This window comes from Camellia sinensis, chromosome 13 (assembly GCF_055761805.1).
Source record: "Camellia sinensis isolate YWXY chromosome 13, ASM5576180v1, whole genome shotgun sequence".
Taxonomy (NCBI): domain Eukaryota; kingdom Viridiplantae; phylum Streptophyta; class Magnoliopsida; order Ericales; family Theaceae; genus Camellia; species Camellia sinensis.
Window position 1 is genome coordinate 86,252,984 of NC_138973.1, and position 23,556 is coordinate 86,276,539.

Here is a 23,556-nt window from a genome sequence, read left to right on the forward strand (position 1 = left end):
GCACTTCTATTTATATAAAGAGAAATTCATCAACCGTTGTCTGTTGCGTGTGTTGAGAAGATTGAGTGAGATTTTGGTCAAATGTACTCTACTCAAACTTGCATTTCCTATACATGATTAGATGTTGGAGGAGTTGAAATATGGGTCTAATTGTTGACAAGTATTTTGAAAAAGAGCCATTGCAGGACAGAGTGGTCGTCCACTCGAATGTCCCAAATGAAGATTTGTTCTTGGTGGTCAAGTCTTGGTCTTCAAGGATGTCGTCTGCGGTGGCCGAGCATACTGCTAGTCTGATAACCGGAGCGAAGCTAGACTGAACTGGAGTGAAACGGGCTAATTTTGGCCTAGTCGGTCATCTCCCTGAACGTCCGCCCATCCGGACGTCCACCTAGTGTATTTACAACCTTTTTTGTTTTGGCTGTTTTTATGGGACTTCTTTAACACTTGTTTAAGCTTCTTTTTGGCCTTAAAAAACATAGCTAAATACTAAGAGAATCACAGATTATAATGATTTAATCAAACAATAAATTTTCAATTATAATCCATCAAAACAAAATCAAAACAATGCTTTTGCTACTGTTGCTGCTTGCTGTTGTGTTCTGCTACTTGGTTCTTGCTTGTTTGAGCTCAAATTTTGGCCTCTAATAACCATAAATAAGACAAAATGAGGATGAACTATGATGTTAAATTAATTATAAGATTTCAAACACTTTAACTCTTCAATTAAATCAAAGCAAAATCATCAAAATTAATATGTCTAATAGATTTGTTTTTAGGTTTTAATTTGTGTAATGGTTGATTAGGTTATATTAGTGGTGGATTTAGGGGTGGAGATGGCAATGAAGGGGCTAAATTGGTGGTGGTTGTTGGCTTAATGAAAGTGGTTGGTTAGGTTGGCGGTGGCTGTGTAATTGGAAATGGCAGTAATGTTTGGGCTTTTTTTTTTTTTCTTTTTTTTTTTCTTTTCCTTTTGTAGATAAAGGAAAGGGCGATGATGGTGGTTGATGGTGATGGTGAGAGAGGCAAGGTGAAGAGAGGTTACTGGTTAGGAAAGGTAAACTATGGTGTTAATGGCCATGTATGGTGGTATTATGCCGATGGGTAATAGTAGTGGTTGTAAACAGTGGCATTAGTAATGGTTATGTGACGAGACTTGGTGGTTAGAGAGAGAGAACGAGAGAGAGTGTGGGCTGGAGGAAGAGAGAAGGCGAAAAAGGGCAAAATTAACTATCTTTACAATTATTTTTGAATTTGTCCACACACACACACACAAAAAAGGGTTGTTATTTTAATATTTTCTCCACTCGTTTGTTATTTTATTTTATTCTTCCATTTATTGGCAATTTTGTTTAAAAAACCTAGGGTTGACTAATGATTATGAGTCATGACACAAAATTAATCCTCTTGATTGTAGTTTGGATTTTCCATACAAATTAATCCTCAATAACCTTAATGATCAATAGGCTTCTGTATTTATAGACATAGGACACATCTAAATAATACCTAACATGCTAGAATTCTTCAAAATAAAAGGGAAATTCGGATAGAATTATTCCTAGATTTTTTGACTCATCTTCCGGGGCCACTTAGACATAGTAAATGTCAGAATTAGAGAATTATTATCTCACACAAAATTGTAGCCTGTTAATTTAGCTTTCCAATGCTTCTTGATTCACCTTAATTCGATATCAACTAAGGGAGATATGCCCAAAATACCAAATGCTGTACAGAGTGACTCTTCTAGTGGGATTGCATCAAATCAAGCTTTTATTTTTTTTTCAAACTTCATAGGGTTGGGCTTTTCTTGCTTGATTAAAAAATTTTAGATTTTTTTAGGCCTTCAGAATTGAGTTGGAGCTTGGTTTCTTGTTTCAATCCAACTTTTACTCATAAGCTTGAGTGACCTGCACATACACAAACATATTTAAATCAAGTAACAATGATTGAAGGACCTAACAAGTATACTTCAAGGGGACTAGATGTGTACATTTCGGTAGCTATCAAAGACAAATAATATTTGAAGAAAATTAAAGTGTTAGAAGATGCAACGCTCTCTCTTTAACATCTTCTTTCACCTCTCGATCATTTCTCTGTTTATCTCTATTCTTCAACATATATATTAAATAAAACAACATAAAATGTTGACATGTTTTTTTATCCTATCCTATCCAGTGTTTGAATAAATACTTGTGCGAGCTAGGTTACTTCAATTTGGTATCAGAGTGAAAGATCTATTGTAAACATCAATACATTGTTTTAGTCTATTCAAACTTGAAAAGTCTTGAAACTAGAGGTTAAGCTCTCTCCAACAAGAGGGGATTTATGCAATTTAACTATGAAAGATTTCCGTGAAGATAATTAATGAGTCGTTAGAATTCTAGTAGGAGTCTTTAATTTTGTTGTAGTAGTTTCTTATTTTTAGATAGGGTGCCACTAGTTTAGTGGTTAAAACTCGGTCTATCAACCTTGAGGTTATGAGTTCGAACCCGAGGGTTGTCACTTTGTACAAAATGTCAAGGTTAAGTTCGTATCCAACCTAGCCCTGATACATCCCCATCCAATGGGGACTAAGTCTACATTTCTTTTTAGTTTCTTAAGTTTAGATGTTTGTAGGGTTTCAGGAGTGAAATCTTGTTGTTTAACTTGTTACTTGTTAAATTGTTACCATATGCAAGGCCATAGGTTAGTTTTTCATGGCAATTACTTGTTATTAAGTTTTGTGAGGCATCTAGAATAGCTCTCTTCCATCCTCCTCCTCTTCTTCTTCTTATATCCTCTCTCTTATTTTCTGCTACCTTCTTATATCTCTCTCTTCTTCATGATTACTTTTTCATATTGCCTTCTCTTCTCATGTCTACCTCTTGAACGTCTATTCTTATTCCTCTTAAATCTCGTGTCTTCCCTTCCCTCTTGTCCTACTTTTCCTCCATTTTCTTTTTTCTCTGTTTTCTTGTTCTATCTCTGGTTTCATCATATATGAAAAGCAAATGAATAAACAAATTCAACATGCTTAATTTCCCCATCAGTGTTTGAAGAAATTATTATGTCCTCCAATTCACAACAAGCCCGGGTATGATTAGAGTAGTAAAATTGTGTTTTGAGAGTTATTACAATTGTTGGCTAATGAGCATACGGTAATATTAGTTGAATCCACTAAGACATATTTCATGAACATTAAGTTAGCATTTGAGCTTATGGTAATATTAGTTGAATCACAATTTTTTTCATAGCACAGTAGTGAATCCAGCAGCAAATGTGCAAATTAGAGAGCAATGCATCTACCTACACATTTTGGTCTTGCGAAAGGAATTGCAATTGATTCCTTGTTAGTGGGGTCTAGTAATGGAGAGACATGAGAGGAGGCTGATCACATGAAAAAGCCAACTGGGAGTCACAAGGAACTTTTATTGGTCTACTGCCTTTCTCTTTACCTTTATAGACCTTTGTTGTCTACAAAATGGAGGTCTGATCAGAAATCTTGCGTGTATTGTTATGGTGATTGTGCACAGGACTAGTGCTCTAGACTTGCCCTTTTTTACGAGTTTATGTGGTATGTGGTAAGGAAGTGGTGGTCTTTGTTAAATTTGTTGTAGTTTCAGTTGTATAATAGGACTCTTCTGTGGTATTGTAGTTTAATCACTAGTTTGCGCTATCTAAGTTAATGTTTGGCTTGTGCATTCTACTGTTTCCTCTGCTTAATCTCTTCACAACATCTGGGACATGCTTTTATATGTAGGGAGTCTTTTATTGAGAAATGTGTTGGATATACTTCCTTATTGGAGTGTGGGACCCAATTGGTTTATTAAAAGAGTTTAATTTGGTTTGGTATTAGTTATAATATATTTTTATATATTATATCTAATTTGTGGAAACCCAATTCAATTTGAATACAATTAGGGTTTAATTACAAAACACAAGATTCAATAATATATATATCTAAATGTATATTGTTTAAGTTCTTCAGAAAAATTAGTGAACGGCAGCAGCAAATTTTTAGGTGAGAGTGCTTGGTGTATAACTTAATTTGGTGGGTTTCAATTGGTATTGGTTGTTGCTCTGTGTTTGACTTGGTCAATTCAAGAATTGGTGCCATCAAATTCAAGAATTGGTGCTTTGGTTTTCTACTCTGTTTTGAAGTGGCTGGGGTTGATTTGGGTTAATTATTTTGGGTCTTTTATAACTCTGGTTTGAAGATTTTTGTTCATCTATTTGGTGAGGTCTTTCCTCTTGTTTATTTGTGATTATTTGGAATTTACCTAAGGGTGGTTTGTGAAACCATTCGTGTCTCGTTTGTAATCGTTTGAAAACTTATTTGGTTGATAGTAGAATCAGATTTCGATTCTGTGGACATGCCTCACATTGAGGGAACCACGTAAAAATTCTTGTGTTGCTTTTGATTTAATTTTTTCGCATTAGTTTTTATTCCCATTGATTGATTTACTTGTGAGGAATCATATATTTTCCCTAACAATTGGTATCAGAGCTTACGGTTTATTTGGGCTTATTTATTTGTGTAAATCAATGGAGGGAAATGTGGGTCGCATGTCTAGCTTCAATGGAAGTAATTGGGTAACTTGGAAAACTAAAATGGAGGACCTATTATTCTGTAAAGATTTGTATGGACCCATTGAGGGTGATAGTGGCAAACCTGAGGATATGAAAGATGATGAATGGAATAGGCTTAATCGAAAAGTCGTTGGTGTTATCCGTCAATGAATTGATGACAGTGTGTTTCATCATGTTGCTACTGAAACTTCAGCACATGATTTATGGAAAAAAAAATTAGAGTCTTTATGATAGGAAATCAACCACAAATAAAGTTTTTCTGTTTCGTAAGTTGGTTAATTTAAAATATAAAGATGGCAGCCCTATTCCAGAACATTTGAATGAAATAAAGAGTATTGTTAACCAACTTGCTTCTATGAAAATTATTTTTGATGATGAGTTACAGGCTTTGATGCTACTTAGTCTTTTGCCCGAAAGTTGGGAGACTTTGGTTGTGACAGTTAGTAATTCGTCACCTGATGGAGTTGTCACAATGGGCCAAGTCACTAGTAGCTTGTTGAATGAAGAAAGTAGAAGAAAATCAACGGGTTCCTCTCATTCGGAAGCATTTGTTATGAGAGGCCGAAGCAAAACAAGGGGGAGGAGTAAGACTCCTCATGGTCGTGATCAAAGCCGTGACAAGTCAAGAGATGGTTCTTTTTCAAAGAAAAACGTTGAGTGTTATTATTGCCATGAGAAAGGGCACATGAAGCGAGAATGCCGAAAGCTCAAGAATAAGGAGAAAAGGCGTGACAAAAGTGTGGATAAGAAAAAAGAAGACACAACGGCAGTTACTACCGATGATCTCATGGTCGTTTGTAAAGATGATTGTATCAATTTTGTGGGCCAAGAGAGCAATTGGGTGATTGATTCTGGTGCTTCTTTTCATGTGACTTCTCGAGTTGATTTCTTTACTACCTACACCAAAGGAGATTATGGTTCTATTCGAATGGGTAATGAAGGTTTGTCCAAGATTATTGGCATGGGTGATGTTTGCTTGGAAACAAATTTGGGCTGCAAGTTGTTGTTTAAGGATGTGAGGCATGTTTCCGACATTCACCTCAATTTGATCTCTACTGGGAAGCTAGATGATGAAGGATTCAACAATAAATTTGGTGATGGAATATGGAAGCTCACAAAGGGTTCTTTGGTGGTGGCTAAGTGCAAGAAGACTCATACACTTTATTTGATCCAAGGAAAAATTTGTAAAGGTGTTGTCAATGCACTTGAAGATGATACTTCTACTGAATTGTGGCATAAGCGGCTTGGCCATATGAGTGAAAATGGGCTACAAGTTTTGTTCAAGAAAGAGCTTCTACTCGGTTTGAAAGGTACACATCTTAAAACTTGTGTTCATTGTTTGGCGGGTAAACAACATAGAGTTTCTTTTCAGAAAAATGTTGCTTCTAAAAAAGAAAATGTTTTGGAGTTAATTCATTCGGATGTTTGTGGTCCTTTAAAAGTTAGAACACATAGTGGTGCACTTTATTTTGTTACTTTCATTGATGATTATTTAAGGAAAGTTTGGGCTTTTCTACTAAAAACTAAAGATCAAGTTCTAGAAGTATTTAAGCATTTTCAGGCCATGGTTGAAAGAGAAACAGGGCAGAAATTAAAGTGCATCCGATCAGACAATGGTGGTGAATACATTGGGCCATTTGATGAGTATTGTCGCAGCCAAGGTATTCGGCACCAAAAGACAGTTAAGAAGACTCCTCAACAAAATGGCATTGCTGAGAGGATGAACCGCACCATTGTGGAAAGAACAAGGTGTTTGCTTTCACGAGCTAAATTGCCAAGATCTTTTTGGGGTGAGGCAATGAAGACAACGGTTGACGTGGTCAATTTATCTCCTTCCTATCCTTTGAATGGTGATGTTTCTGAAAAAGTTTGGACCGCTAAAGATGTGTCTTATGAGTACTTGAGAGTGTTTGGTTGTCGAGCTTTTGTTCACATTCCAAAAGATGAGAAGTCCAAGCTTGATAGCAAGTCAAGACAATGTATTTTTCTTGGCTATGGACGTGATGAATTTGGGTATAGATTGTGGGATTCGGTCAATAAGAAAGTCATTCGAAGTCGTGATGTTGTGTTTCTTGAAGACCAAACAATTGAAGACTTTGGCAAAGGTGATCAACCGGAGCCAAAAACTAGTGATCTCATTGATATGGATCCATCTCCTTCATCTTCAGTTGATGATGAAAATGGGGGAGATGTGCAACCACCTATTGAAGATGTGGAGGATAATGCTAATCCAAATGAAATTGAGCCCGAAATTGAGGAAGAGCATCCAACTCAAGAACTGCCACCACAACTTGAGTTGAGGAAATCTACAAGGGACCGACAACCTTCAAGAAGTATCCTCCCAATGAATTTGTGTTGATTTCCGATCGAGGGGAGCCTAAGAGCTACCAAAAAGCAATTGAGCATGCAAAGAAAGGTGATTGGAAAAAGGCCATGGAAGAAGAGATGAATTCTTTACTTGAAAATCACACCGATGATTTAGTGAAGTTGCCTAAGGGGAGGAAAATTTTGAAAAATAAGTGGGTCTTCAAATTGAAGAATGATGGCAAGAATCTGAGGTACAAAGCACGTCTTGTTGTGAAAGGCTTTGGGCAAAAGAAAGGTATTGACTTTGATTAGATTTTCTTGCTGGTTGTGAAGATGTCTTCTATTTGGATTGTACTTGGCATGGCTGCAAGTATGGACCTTGAAGTTGAACAACTTGATGTGAAGGCCACATTTCTTCATGGTGATCTTGAAGAAGAAATTTACATGAAGCAACCAGAAGGTTTTGTGGAGAAAGGAAAAGAGAAATTTGTTTGCAAATTGAAGAAAAGTTTGTATGGCCTCAAGCAAGCCTTGTGACAATGGTACACAAAATTTGACTCTTTCATGATGAATAATGATTTTTCTAAAATCACTTCGGATCATTGTGTGTTTGTGAAAAATTTTCTGGATGGTAAATTTATTATTCTTTTGCTTCATGTTGATGACATGTTAATTGTGGGTCAAGATTCTACCATGATTAACAAGTTGAAGTTAGAGTTGAGTAAATCTTTTGCTATGAAAGATTTGGGACCGACAAAGGAAATACTTGGTATGAAAATTGTTCGTGATCGCAAAGAGGGGCTGATTTGGTTGTCTCAAGAAAGCTACATTGAGAAAGTTCTTGAGAAGTTCAACATGGATAAAGCAAAGCTGGTTAGTTGTCCACTTGCGGGTCACTTTAAGCTTAGTTCGAATCAATGTTCTACAAGTGAGAAAGACAAAGAAGAGATGTTGAAAATTCCTTATGCTTCAGTAGTTGGTTCTTTGATGTACGCCATGGTTTGTACAAGGCCGGATATTGCTCACGTCGTTGGTGTGGTGAGTCGTTTTCTCTCTAATCCAGGTAAAGAACATTGGGCAGCTGTAAAATGGATTCTAAGGTACCTTCGAGGGACTTCGAATGTATGTTTGTGTTATGGGGATGGTAAGCTGATGCTTGATGGGTTCACGGATTCTGACATGACTGGTGATGTTGATTCTAAGAAATCTACTTCGGGGTATTTGATGACTTTTGCAGGGGGAGCTGTGGCATGGCAATCTAAATTACAAAAAATGTGTTGCTCTCTCAACTACCGAATCTGAATTTATTGCCATTACAAAAGCTTGCAAAGAAGAGTTATGGTTGAAGAAATTTTTGCAAGAATTGGGTTTGAAGTAAGAAAGGTATGTGCTTTATTGTGATAGTCAAAGTGCTATTCACTTGAGTAAAAATTCTACTTTTCATTCGAGATCGAAACACATTGATGTGAGATACCACTGGATTCGTGATGTGTTAGATTCGAAGTTGTTGTAACTTGAAAAGGTTCACACAGATGATAATATTTCAAATATGTTGACAAAGACTTTGTCGAGAGACAAATATTTGAAGTGTCGAACTTTGGCGGGTATGGTTGATATCTCCACCTAAGTCGGTAGTGGGAGAATTGTTGGATATACCTCCTTATTGGAGTGGGGGACCCAATTGGTTTATTAAAAGAGTTTAATTTGGTTTGGTATTAGTTATAATATATTTTTATATATTATATCTAATTTGTGGATACCCAATTCAATTTGGATACAATTAGGGTTTAATTACAAAACACAAGATTAAATAATATATATATCTAAATATATATTGTTTAAGTGCTTTGGAAAAATTAGTGAGCGGCAACAGCAAATTTTTAGGTGAGAGTGCTTGGTGTATAACTTAATTTGGTGGGTTTCAATTGGTATTGGTTGTTGCTTTGTGTTTGACTTGGTCAATTCAAGAATTGCTGCCATCAAATTCAAGAATTGGTGCTTTGGTTTGCTACTCTGTTTTGAAGCGGCTGGGGCTGATTTGGGTTAATTATGTTGGGTCTTCTATAACTCTGGTTTGAAGATTTTTGTTCATCTATTTGATGAGGTCTTTCCTCTTGTTTATTTGTGATTATTTGAAATTCACCTAAGGGTGGTTTGTGAGACCATTTGTGTCTCGTTTGTAATCGTTTGGAAACTTATTTGGTTGATAGTGGAATCAGATTTCGATCCCGTGGACGTAACTCACATTGAGGGAACCACGTAAAAATTCTTGTGTTGCTTTTGATTTAATTTTTTCGCATTAGTTTTTATTCCCATTGATTGATTTACTTGTGGGGAATCATATATTTTCCCTAACAAATGTTTGGGACCCTTTTTTTTGGGGTTTCATGACTCCCAATTTGATCTTGACCCTTGATATGTGTGGGGTCCATTCATATATGTGTAGGCCCCACATTATGAGTGATTGAGATGAGAGTGGAGGTTGTGGGGGTCATGTATGTGTGGGGGTCTCTATCACAATTGGTCTCTTATTTTCTCCAACAGCCAGGCTACCATTTTAATCTAACGACTGGTGTCGAAAAATATTTTAGTATCAGTCACGAGATTGTACACAGGGGATCAAATAAGCATTAACACTTCTAGGGCTTCTCACTCTAAAGACTCTAAAAGGTACTGGTTAACCCCAACCTTGTTTGTGCAGCTGCAAAAAACCCACCAACTGCCATAGCAGCCACTGCTGCAAGTGCCACCTTGCACTGCTAACAAGCTAGTTAAATTCCTATGCCAACCCGCCATTTGTTATCTCTCAGCACTTTCTTGAGTTCTCTCTCTCTCTCTCTCTTCTTTTTTCTTTTCTTTTCTTTTCTTTTTCCTTTTTTCTGAGCATTAAAGTGTTCAATAATTAGAGTGCATTACTTTTGTTTTTCTTTTTGATTCATGAGAGCATTACTTTTCGAAACTTATATCGTCACTGTAAAAATTTGGGCTATAGGAACTTAATATATATTCTAATAGTGGTCCACCCAAGCAAAATTAAACTCATTTTTTTAAACTTGGGTTGGGCTTTGGTTGGGTGCTTGAGCTGGAAGTTCGGGCTGGGGCAGTCCCCAGTGCACCTTGGGATGGGCTTGGACAGTTCCCTAGTCCGATAAACCTGCCTGAGTTGCAGCCCTATGGACAACTTTGGATTGTCATATTTGTGTTGCCACTGTACTGTTTTTACTTTCATCTTTTCCTGGCTGCTAAATTATTCTTTTGTGTTTACTTATGCATAACATTGTAAAATAGTAGCATTTTAATTAGTCTATATCCTGTCTGTGAAGTATTCTAGAAAACCCCATCTGAAACAGAAAGCATTTAGTATTTTGCTGTTATAGGAAGACCCTAAGAAGCAGGGCCATAGACACGCCAATGTGGCAATTTTCAAAAATTGTAAGACATGACAAGTGGGAGACATGTCCAAAATATGTTGAGTGTATGAATATTTCCTTCAAAGTTAATAAAAATATACAACGTAACCATTGGATATGAAATTATTTTATTCAAACTTATAATGTGTTGCATATATATCTAAACAATGGATAAGTTTGTCCCCCAAGTATCCAAATTGTGTCCTTGTCTAAAAAAATTTATAAAAAAAAATTGGACAGTTAGACGCGTCGCCAAAACACATATCGGTAAGTGTTCAACAAGTGTTGGTGTCTGAAATGGACACAACTGTTGGGTATACCTCCTTATTGGAGTGTGGGACCCAATTGGTTTATTAAAAGAGTTTAATTTGGTTTGGTATTAGTTATAATATATTTTTATATATTATATCTAATTTGTGGAGACCCAATTCAATTTAGATACAACTAGGATTTTGATAAAACAAACCCAAGATTTAACAATATATATAATATTGTTTTGTTTGTCCCGTGGGATATAGAGCAGCAACATCTTGGTGATCAAATTTAGTGGGAGTGCTTTTATTCCATGTGTTGCTTGGAATATTTCTTTGGTGCTTTCAAATATTGTGTTAGTAGATCTTCGGTTGGCTGCTTTGGATTCGGCTGATTTGGGTTAATTATTTTGGGTCTTCTACAACCCTGGTTTGAAGATTTTTGTTCATCTATTTGGTGTGGTCTTTCCTCTTGTTTATTTGTGATTATTTGGAATTCACCTAAGGGTGGTTTGTGAGACCATTCGTGTCTCGTTTGTAATTGTTTGGAAACTTATTTGGTTGATAGTGGAATCGGATTTCGATCTCGTGAACGTACGTCACATTGAGGGAACCACGTAAAAATTCTTGTGTTGTTTTTGATTTAATTTTTCCGCATTAGTTTTTATTCTCATTGATTGATTTACTTGTGAAAAATCTTATATTTTCCCTAACAACTGGTATCAGAGCTTACGGTTTATTTGGGTTTAATTATTTGTGTAAATCAATGGAGGGGAATGTGGGTCCTATGTCTAGCTTCAATGGAAGCAATTAGGTAACTTGGAAAACTAAAATGGAGGACCTATTATTTTGTAAAGATTTGTATTGGCCTATTGAGGGTGACAGTGGCAAACCTGATGATATGAAAGATGATGAATAGAAGAAGCTTAATCGAAAAGCCGTTGGTGTTATCCGTCAATGGATTGATGACAGTGTGTTTCATCATGTTGCTACTGAAACTTCGGCACATGATTTATGGAAAAAATTAGAAGGCCTTTATGATAGGAAATCAACCACAAATAATGCTTTTCTGTTTCGTAAGTTGGTTAATTTAAAATATAAAGAGGGCAGCCCGAAACATCTGAATAAAATAAAGAGTATTGTTAACCAACTTGCTTCTATGAAAATTATTTTTGATGATGAGTTGCAGGCTTTGATGCTACTTAGTTCCTTGCCCGAAAGTTGGGAGACTTTGGTTATGACAATTAGTAATTCGGCACCCAATGGAGTTGTCACAATGGGCCAAGTTACTAGTAGCTTGTTGAATGAAGAAACTAGAAGAAAATCAGCAGGTTCCTCTGTAAAACCCAAGTTGTGTGTAGGATTATTTTATTGGATAGATTAGTAATTAAATTAACTTATATGAGTCATTTATTAATATCAAAGAATTAGTTATGAGATGGCATTATATTTCCTATTACTTAGATGGGTAATTTTGTAACTTTAAGAAATTAGGTTAATAAGCCCACCTATTGTGGCTTCAAGTCTTGGAAAACAAACAAAACAGAGGCTATGAATTGCTCCATAGGCGGCTAGGGTTTGAGAAGGTAAAAGAAAAAAAAAAAGAAAAGAAAAAGAGAAGAGAGGCTTGTGCTGCAGAAAAGGTTTGGAAAAGTTAAAGGTGAAGGCAGCAAGCAAGGGTTTGGAAAAGTTTAAAATTAAAGAAAAGAAACCCAAACCAAGGAAGAGGGAGGATTCATAAGAGTGGTGGTTTTGCTTTATTCATCACTTAGGTAAGATTTATTTTATTGTATTCTTATCTATGATTTTGGTGTTAATATATCAATAGATGATTTTATGGGCATATATGATTAAATAGATATATTGATGTAGTCTATGTTGGGGGTCTTGGTTTCACTCAATTTTAGAGTATATTTTGCATCCCATTTGGGTGGTTCATATTTTGAGATTGATATGTGATGGGTTAAGTTTAATGGTGGTGTATTTGTGGGATACACGATTGACTACAAGCAATTACAAATTTTTACATGTATATAAACAACAAGAGAATAATATGGGTTGAGAATTTCAATGGGGGTTATTTATTTGTTTTGATGCTAAATCGTGGGAGTTCCTAATAGACTATTGGGTTAATTTATTCTATTGTTGTTACAAGAAGAGATGGATGGGTGCACATAATAATTGTTTATGCGGTGTAATATTTTATTAGGTTTGTGAGATTGAGGTGGATCTTGATAATTTGAGATTAGCTTGGGAAATATTATTTTAGTTGTTTGAGGTAAGTAACCCTCTATCACTGTTGGTTCATTTTTATTCCTATCGAATCGTTTAAAATCATAAATATTTATTTATAGCCTTTATGTTCTCTTAAAATAAAATATGGGTCAAGTATAAAACAACATCGAATATTATTATGAAAATTATTTGAATATTTGGTTAAACTATTCTGAAAATTGTACTAAACGTTTATTCATGAAAACTTCGAATGTTTTATTTAAAAGTTGTGTATTGTTTGAATTTTGAACATCACTCTAGTCTGACTATGATTTGGACCCTAGCCAATGGGGGTTATTTATTGGCACAGAAACTAGTTTCTTTTGGGGCTTTACCACCGGCCTATGTGTGGTTCTGGGCCTTGTCACGGGCTATGTGACCGTAGTCAGTAAGACTTGGGTTTTGTGAATCAAATCATTGAACCATCTGAATATCGAACCATCGATTTGAACAACGAATTACTTTGAATTATCTTGTTGGCTTTTCATTTAAAATGTATTGTACATTGATTATTTTTAGCTATGAAACCACCTTGCAAATAATTGTTCATTTATTGAACTGTAGAAAAAATTATATTTATTGGTTATCGATTTATTTATTTATTTTTGTATACTTGATCCAGCTAGCAGTGATGGTTGGTTATTTACTGGGCTATCTAGCTTACTCTTATTTTTTTTCAGATTCTGAAAAGTAGAGCTGCGCGGGATCTTTTTTTACATGTGAGAGTGCCGAGAGTAGGACCATGATTTAAGTACTTGGATTATTGTTTTGTTAGTGGATTAAATTAGTGGACTTGGTGGACATTTTCATATGAGAACTATTTATTTTTATGGATTTTGGCATTATGACAATTAAGGATTTAATTTGAGTATTTTATTTTGTGGGTTATGTGATTGGATTCTTAGCCTTGCATGCTTACTTATATGAGTGTGCGGCGTTGTCACAGAGCTTGGGGCGTGACATCCTCTCATTCAGAAGCATTTATTGTGAGAGGCCGAAACAAAACAAGGGGGAGGAGTAAGACTCCTCATGGTCGTGATCAAAGCCGTGACAAATCAAGAGATGGTTCTTTTTCAAAGAAAGACATTGAGTGCTATTATTGCCATGAGAAAGGGCACATGAAGCGAGAATGCCGAAAGCTCAAGAACAAGGAGAAAAGATGTGACAAAAGCGTGGATAAGAAGCAAGAAGACACAACGGCAGTTACTACCGATGATCTCATGGTCGTTTGTGAAGATGATTGTATCAATTTTGTGGGCCAAGAGAGCAATTGGGTGATTGATTCCGGTACTTCTTTTCATATGACTTCTCGAGTCGATTTCTTCACTACCTACACCAAAGAAGATTATGGTTCTGTTCGAATGGGTAATGAAGGTTTGTCCAAGATTATTGGCATGGGTGATGTTTGCTTGGAAACAAATTTGGGCTGCAAGTTGTTACTTAAAGATGTGAGGCATGTTCCCGACATTCGCCTCAATTTGATCTCTATTGGGAAACTAGATAATGAAGGCTTCAACAACAAATTTGGTGATGGAATATGGAAGCTCACAAAGGGTTCTTTGATGGTGGCTAAGTGCAAGAAGACTCATACACTTTATTTAATGCAAGGAAAAATTTGTAAAGGTGTTGTCAATGCACTTGAAGATGATACTTCTACTGAATTGTGGCATAAGCGACTTGGGCACATGAGTGAAAAGGGGCTACAAGTTTTGTTCAAGAAAGAGCTTCTACCCAGTTTGAAAGGTACACATTTCAAAACTTGTGTTCATTGTTTGGCAGGTAAACAACATAGAGTTTCTTTTCATTAAAATGTTGCTTCTAGAAAAGAAAATATTTTGGAGTTGATTCATTCGGATGTTTGTGGTCCTTTAAAAGTTAGAACACATAGCGGTGCATTTTATTTTGTTACTTTCATTAATGATTATTTAAGGAAAGTTTGGGCTTTTCTACTAAAAACTAAAGATCAAGTTCTAGAAGTATTTAAGCATTTTTAGGCCATGGTTGAAAGAGAAACAGGGTAGAAATTGAAGTGCATCCGATCAGACAATGGTGGTGAATACATTGGGCCATTTGATGAGTATTGTCACAGCCAAGGTATTCGGCACCAAAAGACGGTTAAGAAGACTTCTCAACAAAATGGCGTTGCCGAGAGGATGAACCGCACCATTGTGGAATGAACAAGGTGTTTGCTTTCACAAGCTAAATTGTCAAGATCCTTTTAGGGTGAGGCAATGAAGACAACGGTTGATGTGATCAATTTATCTCCTTTCTATCCTTTGAATGGTGACGTTCCTGAAAGAGTTTGGATCGGCGAAGATGTGTCTTATGAGCACTTGAGAGTGTTTGGTTGTCGAGCCTTTGTTCACATTCCAAAGGATGAGAGGTCTAAGCTTGATAGTAAGTCAAGACAATGTATTTTTCTTGGCTATGGGCATGATGAATTTGGGTATAGATTGTGGGATCCGATCGACAAGAAAGTCATTCGAAGTCGTGATGTTGTGTTTCTTGAAGACCAAACAATTGAAGACTTTGGCAAAGGTGATTAACCGGAGCCAAAAACTAGTGATCTCATTAACATGTATCCATCTCCTTCATCTTTGGCGGATTATGAAAATGGGGGAGATGTGCAGCCATCCATTGAAAATGTAGAGGATGATGCTAATCCTAATGAAGTTGAGCCATAAATTGAGGAAGAGCATCCAACTTAAGAACCGCCACCACAACTTGAGTTGAGGAAATCAACAAGGGACCGACAACCTTCAAGAAAGTATCCTCCCAATGAATTTATGTTGATTTCTGATCAAGGGAAGCCCGAGAGCTACCAAGAAGCAATTGAGCATGCAAAAAAAGGTGATTGGAAAAAGACCATGGACGAGGAGATGAATTCCTTGCTTGAAAATCACACTTATGATTTAGTGAAGTTGCCTAAGGGGGGGGGGAAATTCTGAAAAATAAGTGGGTTTTCAAATTGAAGAATGATGGCAAGAATCTAAGGTACAAAGCACGTCTTGTTGTGAAATTCTGAAAAACAAGTTGTGTATGTTCTTTCCACTACTACACTCGCTACAGGTACTCTTACAGCCTTTCATGTTCGCACTACACCTACTTGGGTATTAGATTCTGGGGCCAATGATCATATGACCAATGAGTTTTCTTGTTTATCCTCTCCTATCTCTACTACTGCTCAGACTGTATGTCTTGCTGATGGGTCTAATTCACATGTCCAACATAAGGGTAATGTGTCCTTGTCATCTAATATTACACTTATTTCTATCTTACATGTGCCCCGTTTTGCTTATAATCTTCTCTCTGTAAGTCACCTTGCTAAAAACTTTCATTGTGCTGTTATTTTCTTACCTACTCATTGCTTGTTACAGGACCTAACTTCAAAAAAGATTTTTGACAGAGGGTTTGAGCGCGGCGGGCTATACTACTTCGGGGAGCCACCACCTTCTCATCCTACCACTTCTGGCCTACAAGCAGTTGTGTTACCTGCGTCGTCTTCCTATGTGTTTTCTTTTCAAACTTTAGCCTTGTGGCATGCTCGTTTAGGACATGTAAACTTTAATTATTTATGTTTACTTTTTCCATCACTTAATAAAGCTTGCAAGGATCATCAATTTCATTGTGGTGTTTGTGAACTGTCTAAACATACTCGTACTTCTTATATTCCTCGCATGTATCGTGCCTCCTGTATGTTTGAACTTATTCACTCTGATATCTGGGGTCCTTCTCCTCTTTTGGCTTTTTCTGGGCATCGCTATTATGTAACTTTCATAGATGACCATTCTAGGTGTACTTGGGTTTATTTGCTCAAAAATAAGTCTGATATGCTTCCACCTTTTATTCAATTTCTCCAAATGGTCAAAACCCAATTCCACACCGTTGTATGCAATGTTTGTACAGCTGTAAAGAACCCACTAACCACCACAACAGCCACTGCTGCTAGTGCCACCTCGCACTGCCAACAAGCTAGTTATATCTCTCAGTTCTTTCTTGAGTTCTCTCTCTCTCTCTCTCTCTCTCTCTCTCTCTCTCTCTCTCACTCTCAATATGTGTACAAAATTTTGTGCACACCTAGGCCAAATACATGTGTTCAAATGGTCAAAACACATATCGGTAAGTGTTCAACAAGTGTCGGTGTCCGAAGTGGACACAACACCTTTTTAGAAGCACTTGTGCTTCATAAAAAGACCCAGCCTTTTCATTGTAAGTCAGCTTATTAACAGCAAAGGAAAAAACTTTGTCCTGCTTATAACAACAAAATATTATGATGGATTTCCCTCGAAATTGACCTTCAATCTTATTAATGTGTTAATAAATAAACTCTTTGGTTTAAATCTCTCTCTCTCTCTCTCTCTCTCACACACACACGCACGCACACACACACACATGCACTCACACTGACAACAACAACAGTATAATCACAAGCTTGCTTTAGATATCGTCTTGAAGGTAGAAAGTCAGTTGTTATTGTTTTTAATTATTTTCTTCCTCTGATCATGCAGGTTGAAGGGACCAAATCTCCTGAGGAAATGCTGACAATATTGCAGCGAGTGCTTGAAGAAAGTGCCCTTATTCTTGTTGCCACGAGGCTTGATTCAGCAAAAAGAAGAACCAACATGCGTTTGAGGGAGGAACAAGATGCTGCTTATCGAGCAACACTTGAAGCTGATCAAGTATGTCAAATTATTCAATTTCTTATTTTCTTTATCCCTTTCTCAGTCCCCAGAGCTTATGCTTTTTAATGAAATATTAGCATATTGTGATGCCACAAGGTCTTGATGAGGTTTCTCCACCTATCTCAGGCTAAGGGACGCCAGAGGAAAGAAGAGCAAGAATGGTTGGCAAGGGAAGCTGCTGAAGCTGAAAGGAAGCAGAAGGAAGAAGAAGAGGCTCATGAAAGAGCGGCATGTGAAGCTACTGAGAAGAAGGCTGCATTAGCTAGAATGCGGGAGGAGAAAACCTTTTCACTTGGAGCTGAACCTGAGAAAGGACCTGATGTTACTCAAGTAATGCCTATTTTTTTGTTTGTAATTACATTTTGTGCTCCTCTTTAGAACTATTTCACTCATCACAAAATAGAGTGAAATTAAATTAAATTGCTCTCAATCTGACACATTTTTTTTTTATGTGATGTTTTGGACCATTTAGGTTTTGGTGCGGTTCCCAACCGGAGAGCACAAGGGAAGGAGGTTCCAAAGTACTGCAACAATTCAGTCTCTGTATGACTACGTTGATTCGTTGGGTTGCTTAGAAGTCGAAAGTTACAGTCTTGTCTCCAATTTTCCCAGTGTTGTCCATGGCCCAGAGAAGCTCTATTTGTCCCTTAAAGAAGTGGGATTACATCCGCAGGCCAGCCATTTTGTGGAGTTCAACTCTTGAGTGGCAACATCTCTTACACAAATTTGAATTCGTAAGCTTAAATTCATTCGAGTAGTCTGAGATTGAACCCCACTAGTAAGATGTTTTGTGTTGACTTGATTATATTTCAAACTAATTTAGTAAATGACACAATGAGAGAACATTCTTGCCTATGCCTAACATGTTGATGTCAGATCTTTTGTGCTGCAGATTCAAGTGAACAAATGATCCGAGTAGAGAATTTGTTTTAAATAAATATATTGTCCTAAAAAATTATTTCAAAAGAAACTATGAGTGCATTTATTATTGATTGATCTATGCTACAGTGGGATTTTGTTTCTTGTGGTAATTTTAAGAATCGGAGCAGAATCGTACAAATTAATTAGGGTTCATGGAAGATGTTCTTCTCAATGACCTACCTCCTTTTGAACACCCAAAATTGTTAGGATAGTGGCCTATGAAATACTATGTCCCAATTACTGTGGCTTCTATTTTTGCCAAACAATCTGACCCGGGCTTAAAAGGGTATACAAAGTCCCAGTTGTGAAGATTTATAGACCATGAATGGCAGAAGCTTGATCACTGCCTCGCTTAATACAAGACCAATTTTGCAGTACATTGCGAGAAATGCACAAAATTATTCTGTATGACATGATTGGCCTGTAGATGAAGATCAGTACCCTTACTCAGGCTGAACAACTAGGCATTCTGCAAATATCATTGCTCACGTGCACAAATTTTATCTTTTATATATTTTATCTTTACGGTCATGGATGCCACAGTTTCTCTGTAAGAGAAGAGCCTGAATCATAAGATTGTACACAAGATTGAGTACATGATATTTAAATTTTCCAAAACATATGCATTATGTTTTGTTGTTTAAAATTTTCACAACCGCTAACTTCTTTCAATTCTTTGCAAAACCTCTCTCTCTCTCTCATAAACTCTCTCAATGAATCTGCTCTAGACAACCTCTGGTAGATAGCATAGACGTAGTTGAAGGGACTAAGAGACGGTATGAATACTTGGAAGACCTCGACCACACATGAGCCTATGCAACCATTTTCCTGAGGCAAATTCCAATTTTTTTAAGATACAAAAAGAAAAAAGCATACAAATTTGTAGCAAACTATTTAATATCACATAATCTCAGTTAGAAGACATTCTTTTTAAGCCTAAGAATGATGTGTTTATAAGTGCCAAGCAAGAGACAATGACCACTAATCCAAATCTCTTTGTCGTTTAGAAGATTGATTATTGTCATCCTTAATGTGCCTTTTTGTCGAAATCCAGAATCAGGGAAAGTATTAACAGATTGACGAGACCCCCAAACTTGAAGCAGAGAAGATTAGACAATTTTACTAGAAAGAGCATTAAAAAAGACGTAAAAGTTTAAAAAAAAAATATTTGTTTACTGAATAAAGAGGGGATTCCCACATCACCTCACTACAAGATCATACTACTAAATTACTGAACTTATCAAACTGTCAAAAGCTACCCAGCTATGGTTCAGCTACGGGTAATAAAGAGAGAAAAGGATAGGACTCTAAGAAAGAAGTCGGGCTCTGGCATCTCCCAAAGCTGCTTCTAAGTCAGCAAGTCGTGCAGATTGCTCCAAAGAATTAGATAATGATGCCAACTCGAGCCCATCCATGAGATTAGAGGCATCTGAAAGCTTCTTCGAGGTTTGTTCCAAATTACTCTTGATGTTACGAAAATAAGCACCTTTGGATTCCCTCTCCCCCTCCAGAACTGGAAGCCGAGATCTCAATGGCTCAATTTCATCGTCAATGGCTTTTAACCCTTTCTTCACTTCCAACCATAAAAGCTCAAGGCGATTGCGCTCTTCAGTCAAAACTTGAATACAATCAGAAGTTTTCTGCAACAATTGAGTGCCGTTGAAATCTGAACAGCACAAATTCAGTTCTTGTCTCGCACATGCTAGCTCATAAGCTTGAACAATAAAGTCCTTCACCGAGATGTACAAAGAACCAACATCGAATGGAAACTGGGAAAAAAATTTCAGAAAAGAGTTAGCAAGTTCAATCATTTCTTTTGGTGCAAGGGGATCCATGTCAACCAATTTCTTCACAAAATTTTTCTTTATGGCCAGAACGCGAGATGTTAGAGTATTATCCATTCTGACAAGATCATTTTCACATTCAAAGTTGGTTGGTTGTTCTAATTCCTTTATAATCTCATCGATTTTGGGTAGTTGCACATCTGATTTTGTAAATTCTTTGGGACTTGGATCGGAAGTTTGACTGGCTCTGAAAGAGGACTGTTTTGCTGAATCATGAATTAAAGCGAGGACCAACACTGGGACCTTCATAACATCCACTCGAATGCCTAAATCATTGCAATACCTGCTCATAAAATATGTCCCAGTTGATAGTGCTATGGTCGTACCCATACCAGCTCCAGAAGCTAGCCATTTTATGACTTTGCAAGTACCAGATGCCAAGAATGGAACCTGAAACACAAAAGCTTGTCCACTCCCGCCAATAATGCATAGAAGTCCAGTTTTGCAGTACATTGCAAAATGCTCACAGTTATTACGCATAACATTGTAGTCCCCGAATCCATGTTGAAGCAGATACATGGCCTTGTGGATCACTAGTTCTGGCGGGTCTGATTCTGCAGTGGTGCACGTGCCACCTCTGAGTTTGAATAGGAGCTTGGCTTTAGAGACTCCATACTCGAAGCGATACAAGGACCCATTAGCAAGGAAACAATCCAAGCAAGAGAGCACCACCCCACTGTTAGGATGTCGAAATCCACAGTTAGGAAAATTTGGACAGGCTGATAATGGGTTCGAAGTTGAAGCACTGAATCCGAAAGAAGACCATGGAAAGGGATTAGAGGAGCTGCCAAATGTGCCTGCAAAATGAACGACTTTGCTTTCTCCAATATAGATGCCTGCATTCACAAATTTTACTGTCTTTACTGATATTATAATTTATAAGATACTACTATATATATCTTCAGACATAGCAGATGCCACTTCACAAATTTCTAACCAAGACTAGCTAAAAATGAAATCAACCCTTGCAGGAGATTAAACTTTGCCTAAGTTGTGATCTTGGATGGTTATCAGTAATTTTGTTGGAAATGAAAAGTTGGGTGATTTGAAGTTCTATCAATGTCCGAATTTTTTTGATAAATTTGAATGAGGTGTGGAAGAATTGCCTTAAAATCAATAAAGAATTGAGGTATGTTGAAGTTGAAATCAATAAAGAATATTAGATATCTCGAGAATTGCCTTACTTAAAACATAGCAGATACCCATGATGCAATGCCAGCACAGAGAGAGAGAGAGAGAGTAGTTTTTTTAAATCACTGACCATGGTGGGAATAAGTGAAAGCAGCTCTCCAAGTGTAGATATGATCACCAGCTACAAGCTCACTTCTTTCAATTTTTTGGGAGAGAAAACTCATCTCATAAACTCTCTCTATGAATCTATCTGAATCTGCTAAGTACCCAAACACCAGTAATTAATTAATGTATGAATGTAGCAGAAAATTATTTTTATTTTTTAGTTCAAAGCACAGAACTTCGTTAAAATATCAGATAAAGGAGTACAATGAAAAATGCCAAGCACAGAAAGTACAGACCTGGGAGAAGATTACAAAACTAGAACAACAGAACCAACAAAGCCCAGAGTACACAGCCAAATTCTACAAAATGGCACAGAGACAAAACACACAGAGAGAGGTATAAATACATGGAACTTGGAACTTTCCCCAGGCAAAATTAAAAGAATCTGGCGGTAGATATACCTTCATTAACACATTTGAATGAGCAAGCCAAATATGCCTCTTCATTTTCCATTTTCTTTAGCCAAATTTAAATTTAAACCCATCCCTTAAAAGAAGGTAAAATATCCATTTTTGTCATCAGATCTTGTTTGGATGCACAGCCCTTTTTATTTTTTTTATTTTTTTTTATACTATACATAATGGTTTTTTTATCTCGTAGTATGTTATAGCTACCCATTTTTGGTTAAACTCTGTGTGACAGAAACTGCGGTCAGACGCAGTTAGATTGATTGCTACAAAATCACTTTCTAAACATCTATTTTTGTTCTTCTGCAGTTGATATTTGACCAACATAAATGATTTGTACTCAAATACAGTGTGGTGTGTAAATATTATATATTGATGCTGTTGTTTGTACACCAAAATATTTTATTTAAAAACAATTACTCTATAGAATAGCGGTTAAGACTACATGTTGATCCATATGGACTAATGATCAATAATTTAATTTAGAAATTTTAAATAAAGTGTTTTGAATTTTTGGAATGAAAATTAAATTACTAAAATAAGCAATTAATTAAACACGATGAGATAAATATCTTAGAATTTCAAATCTACCACTAACTTCATAATTAAGAGTAATTGTACTCAATCCTTAGAAAATCATTGATTTCGATAATGTCATGTAAGTTGATCAGAAATACATCGTCAAGAAGATTTGTATATCAAAACTAGAAATGCATGAATCATCTTCGCATAGCATAAACCATCACCACTAACTATAGTTTGATGCACGGCCTGTCTTATTAGGTATGACTCGTCTAACAATTCTAATATATCGTAGTGAAAATCATTGTATAAGATGATTTGAATAAAATATTTATTACACAAAAGATCTGAAAGTTATATAAGTGTATCCAAATCAAATCAAAACTAAAAATATTAAATATGACTTACCCCAATTATTTAGTCAGGGCTTCAATATTTACAAAATAAACACTCTTGGCCTTTGCCTGGAGCTGGAGCTCTCCCACAAGCTCTGCTCCTCTTTTCCTCACCCCCAAACTCTGGCTGAACCTTGTTGCCTTCCGTAGGCAACTTCCTAATGCATCATTATCTCATGTGCCAACCAAATCAAGTGGAGTCCAGCAAAGCAAAGTAACAAAGAATATAAAAAAGGAAAGAAAAGTGAAGTCCTACAAAGCAAAGCAACAACAATTATGCGTTGCTTTTCTTTTTCCTTTTTTTATTTTATTTTATTTTATAATAAATATAATATAATATATAATGATGAATAATTTAATTTAGAAATTTAAAATAAAGTGTTATGAATTTTTGGAAAGAAAATTAAATTACTAAAATAAGCAATTAATTAAACAAGATGAAATAAATATCTTAGAATTTCAAATCCACCACTAACCTCATAATTAAGAGTAATTGTACTCCTTAAAAAAACATTGATTTGGATACTGTGATGTAAATTGATCAGAAATATATCGTTAATAGGATTTGTATATCAAAACCAGAAATGCATGAATCATCTTCGCTTAGCATAGATCGTCACCACTAAACTACAGTGTAATGTACAACCTGTTTTACTAGGTATGGCTTGTCTAACAATTCTA

The 23,556-nt window shown here is 36.3% G+C and overlaps 2 protein-coding genes across 8 annotated transcripts; one reads left to right on the forward strand and one right to left on the reverse strand.

The window, feature by feature from the left end:
- The first annotated feature begins 17,541 nt into the window (after nucleotides 1-17,541).
- On the forward strand, nucleotides 17,542-18,342 carry LOC114274681 (plant UBX domain-containing protein 10-like). Its single transcript, XM_028216659.2, has 2 exons — nucleotides 17,542-17,820; nucleotides 17,963-18,342. The coding sequence occupies exons 1-2, from the start codon at nucleotides 17,593-17,595 to the stop codon at nucleotides 18,191-18,193; spliced, it is 459 nt and encodes a 152-aa protein (XP_028072460.2). The 5' UTR covers nucleotides 17,542-17,592; the 3' UTR covers nucleotides 18,194-18,342.
- A 1,163-nt stretch (nucleotides 18,343-19,505) lies between these two features.
- On the reverse strand, nucleotides 19,506-23,151 carry LOC145806275 (uncharacterized). Of its 7 annotated transcripts, none has more exons than XM_082902743.1 (4): nucleotides 22,889-23,134; nucleotides 21,788-21,850; nucleotides 21,517-21,642; nucleotides 19,506-21,091 (listed from the first exon to the last, which is right to left on the reverse strand). In XM_082902743.1, the coding sequence occupies exons 3-4, from the start codon at nucleotides 21,608-21,610 to the stop codon at nucleotides 19,719-19,721; spliced, it is 1,467 nt and encodes a 488-aa protein (XP_082758869.1). In that variant the 5' UTR covers nucleotides 21,611-21,642; nucleotides 21,788-21,850; nucleotides 22,889-23,134; the 3' UTR covers nucleotides 19,506-19,718. The 7 variants fall into 7 exon arrangements, with proteins under 7 accessions (XP_082758869.1, XP_082758873.1, XP_082758870.1 ...); XM_082902747.1 differs by having other exon boundaries at nucleotides 21,440-21,642; nucleotides 22,889-23,083; XM_082902744.1 differs by having other exon boundaries at nucleotides 21,517-21,645; nucleotides 22,889-23,083.
- Nucleotides 23,152-23,556: the final 405 nt, after the last annotated feature.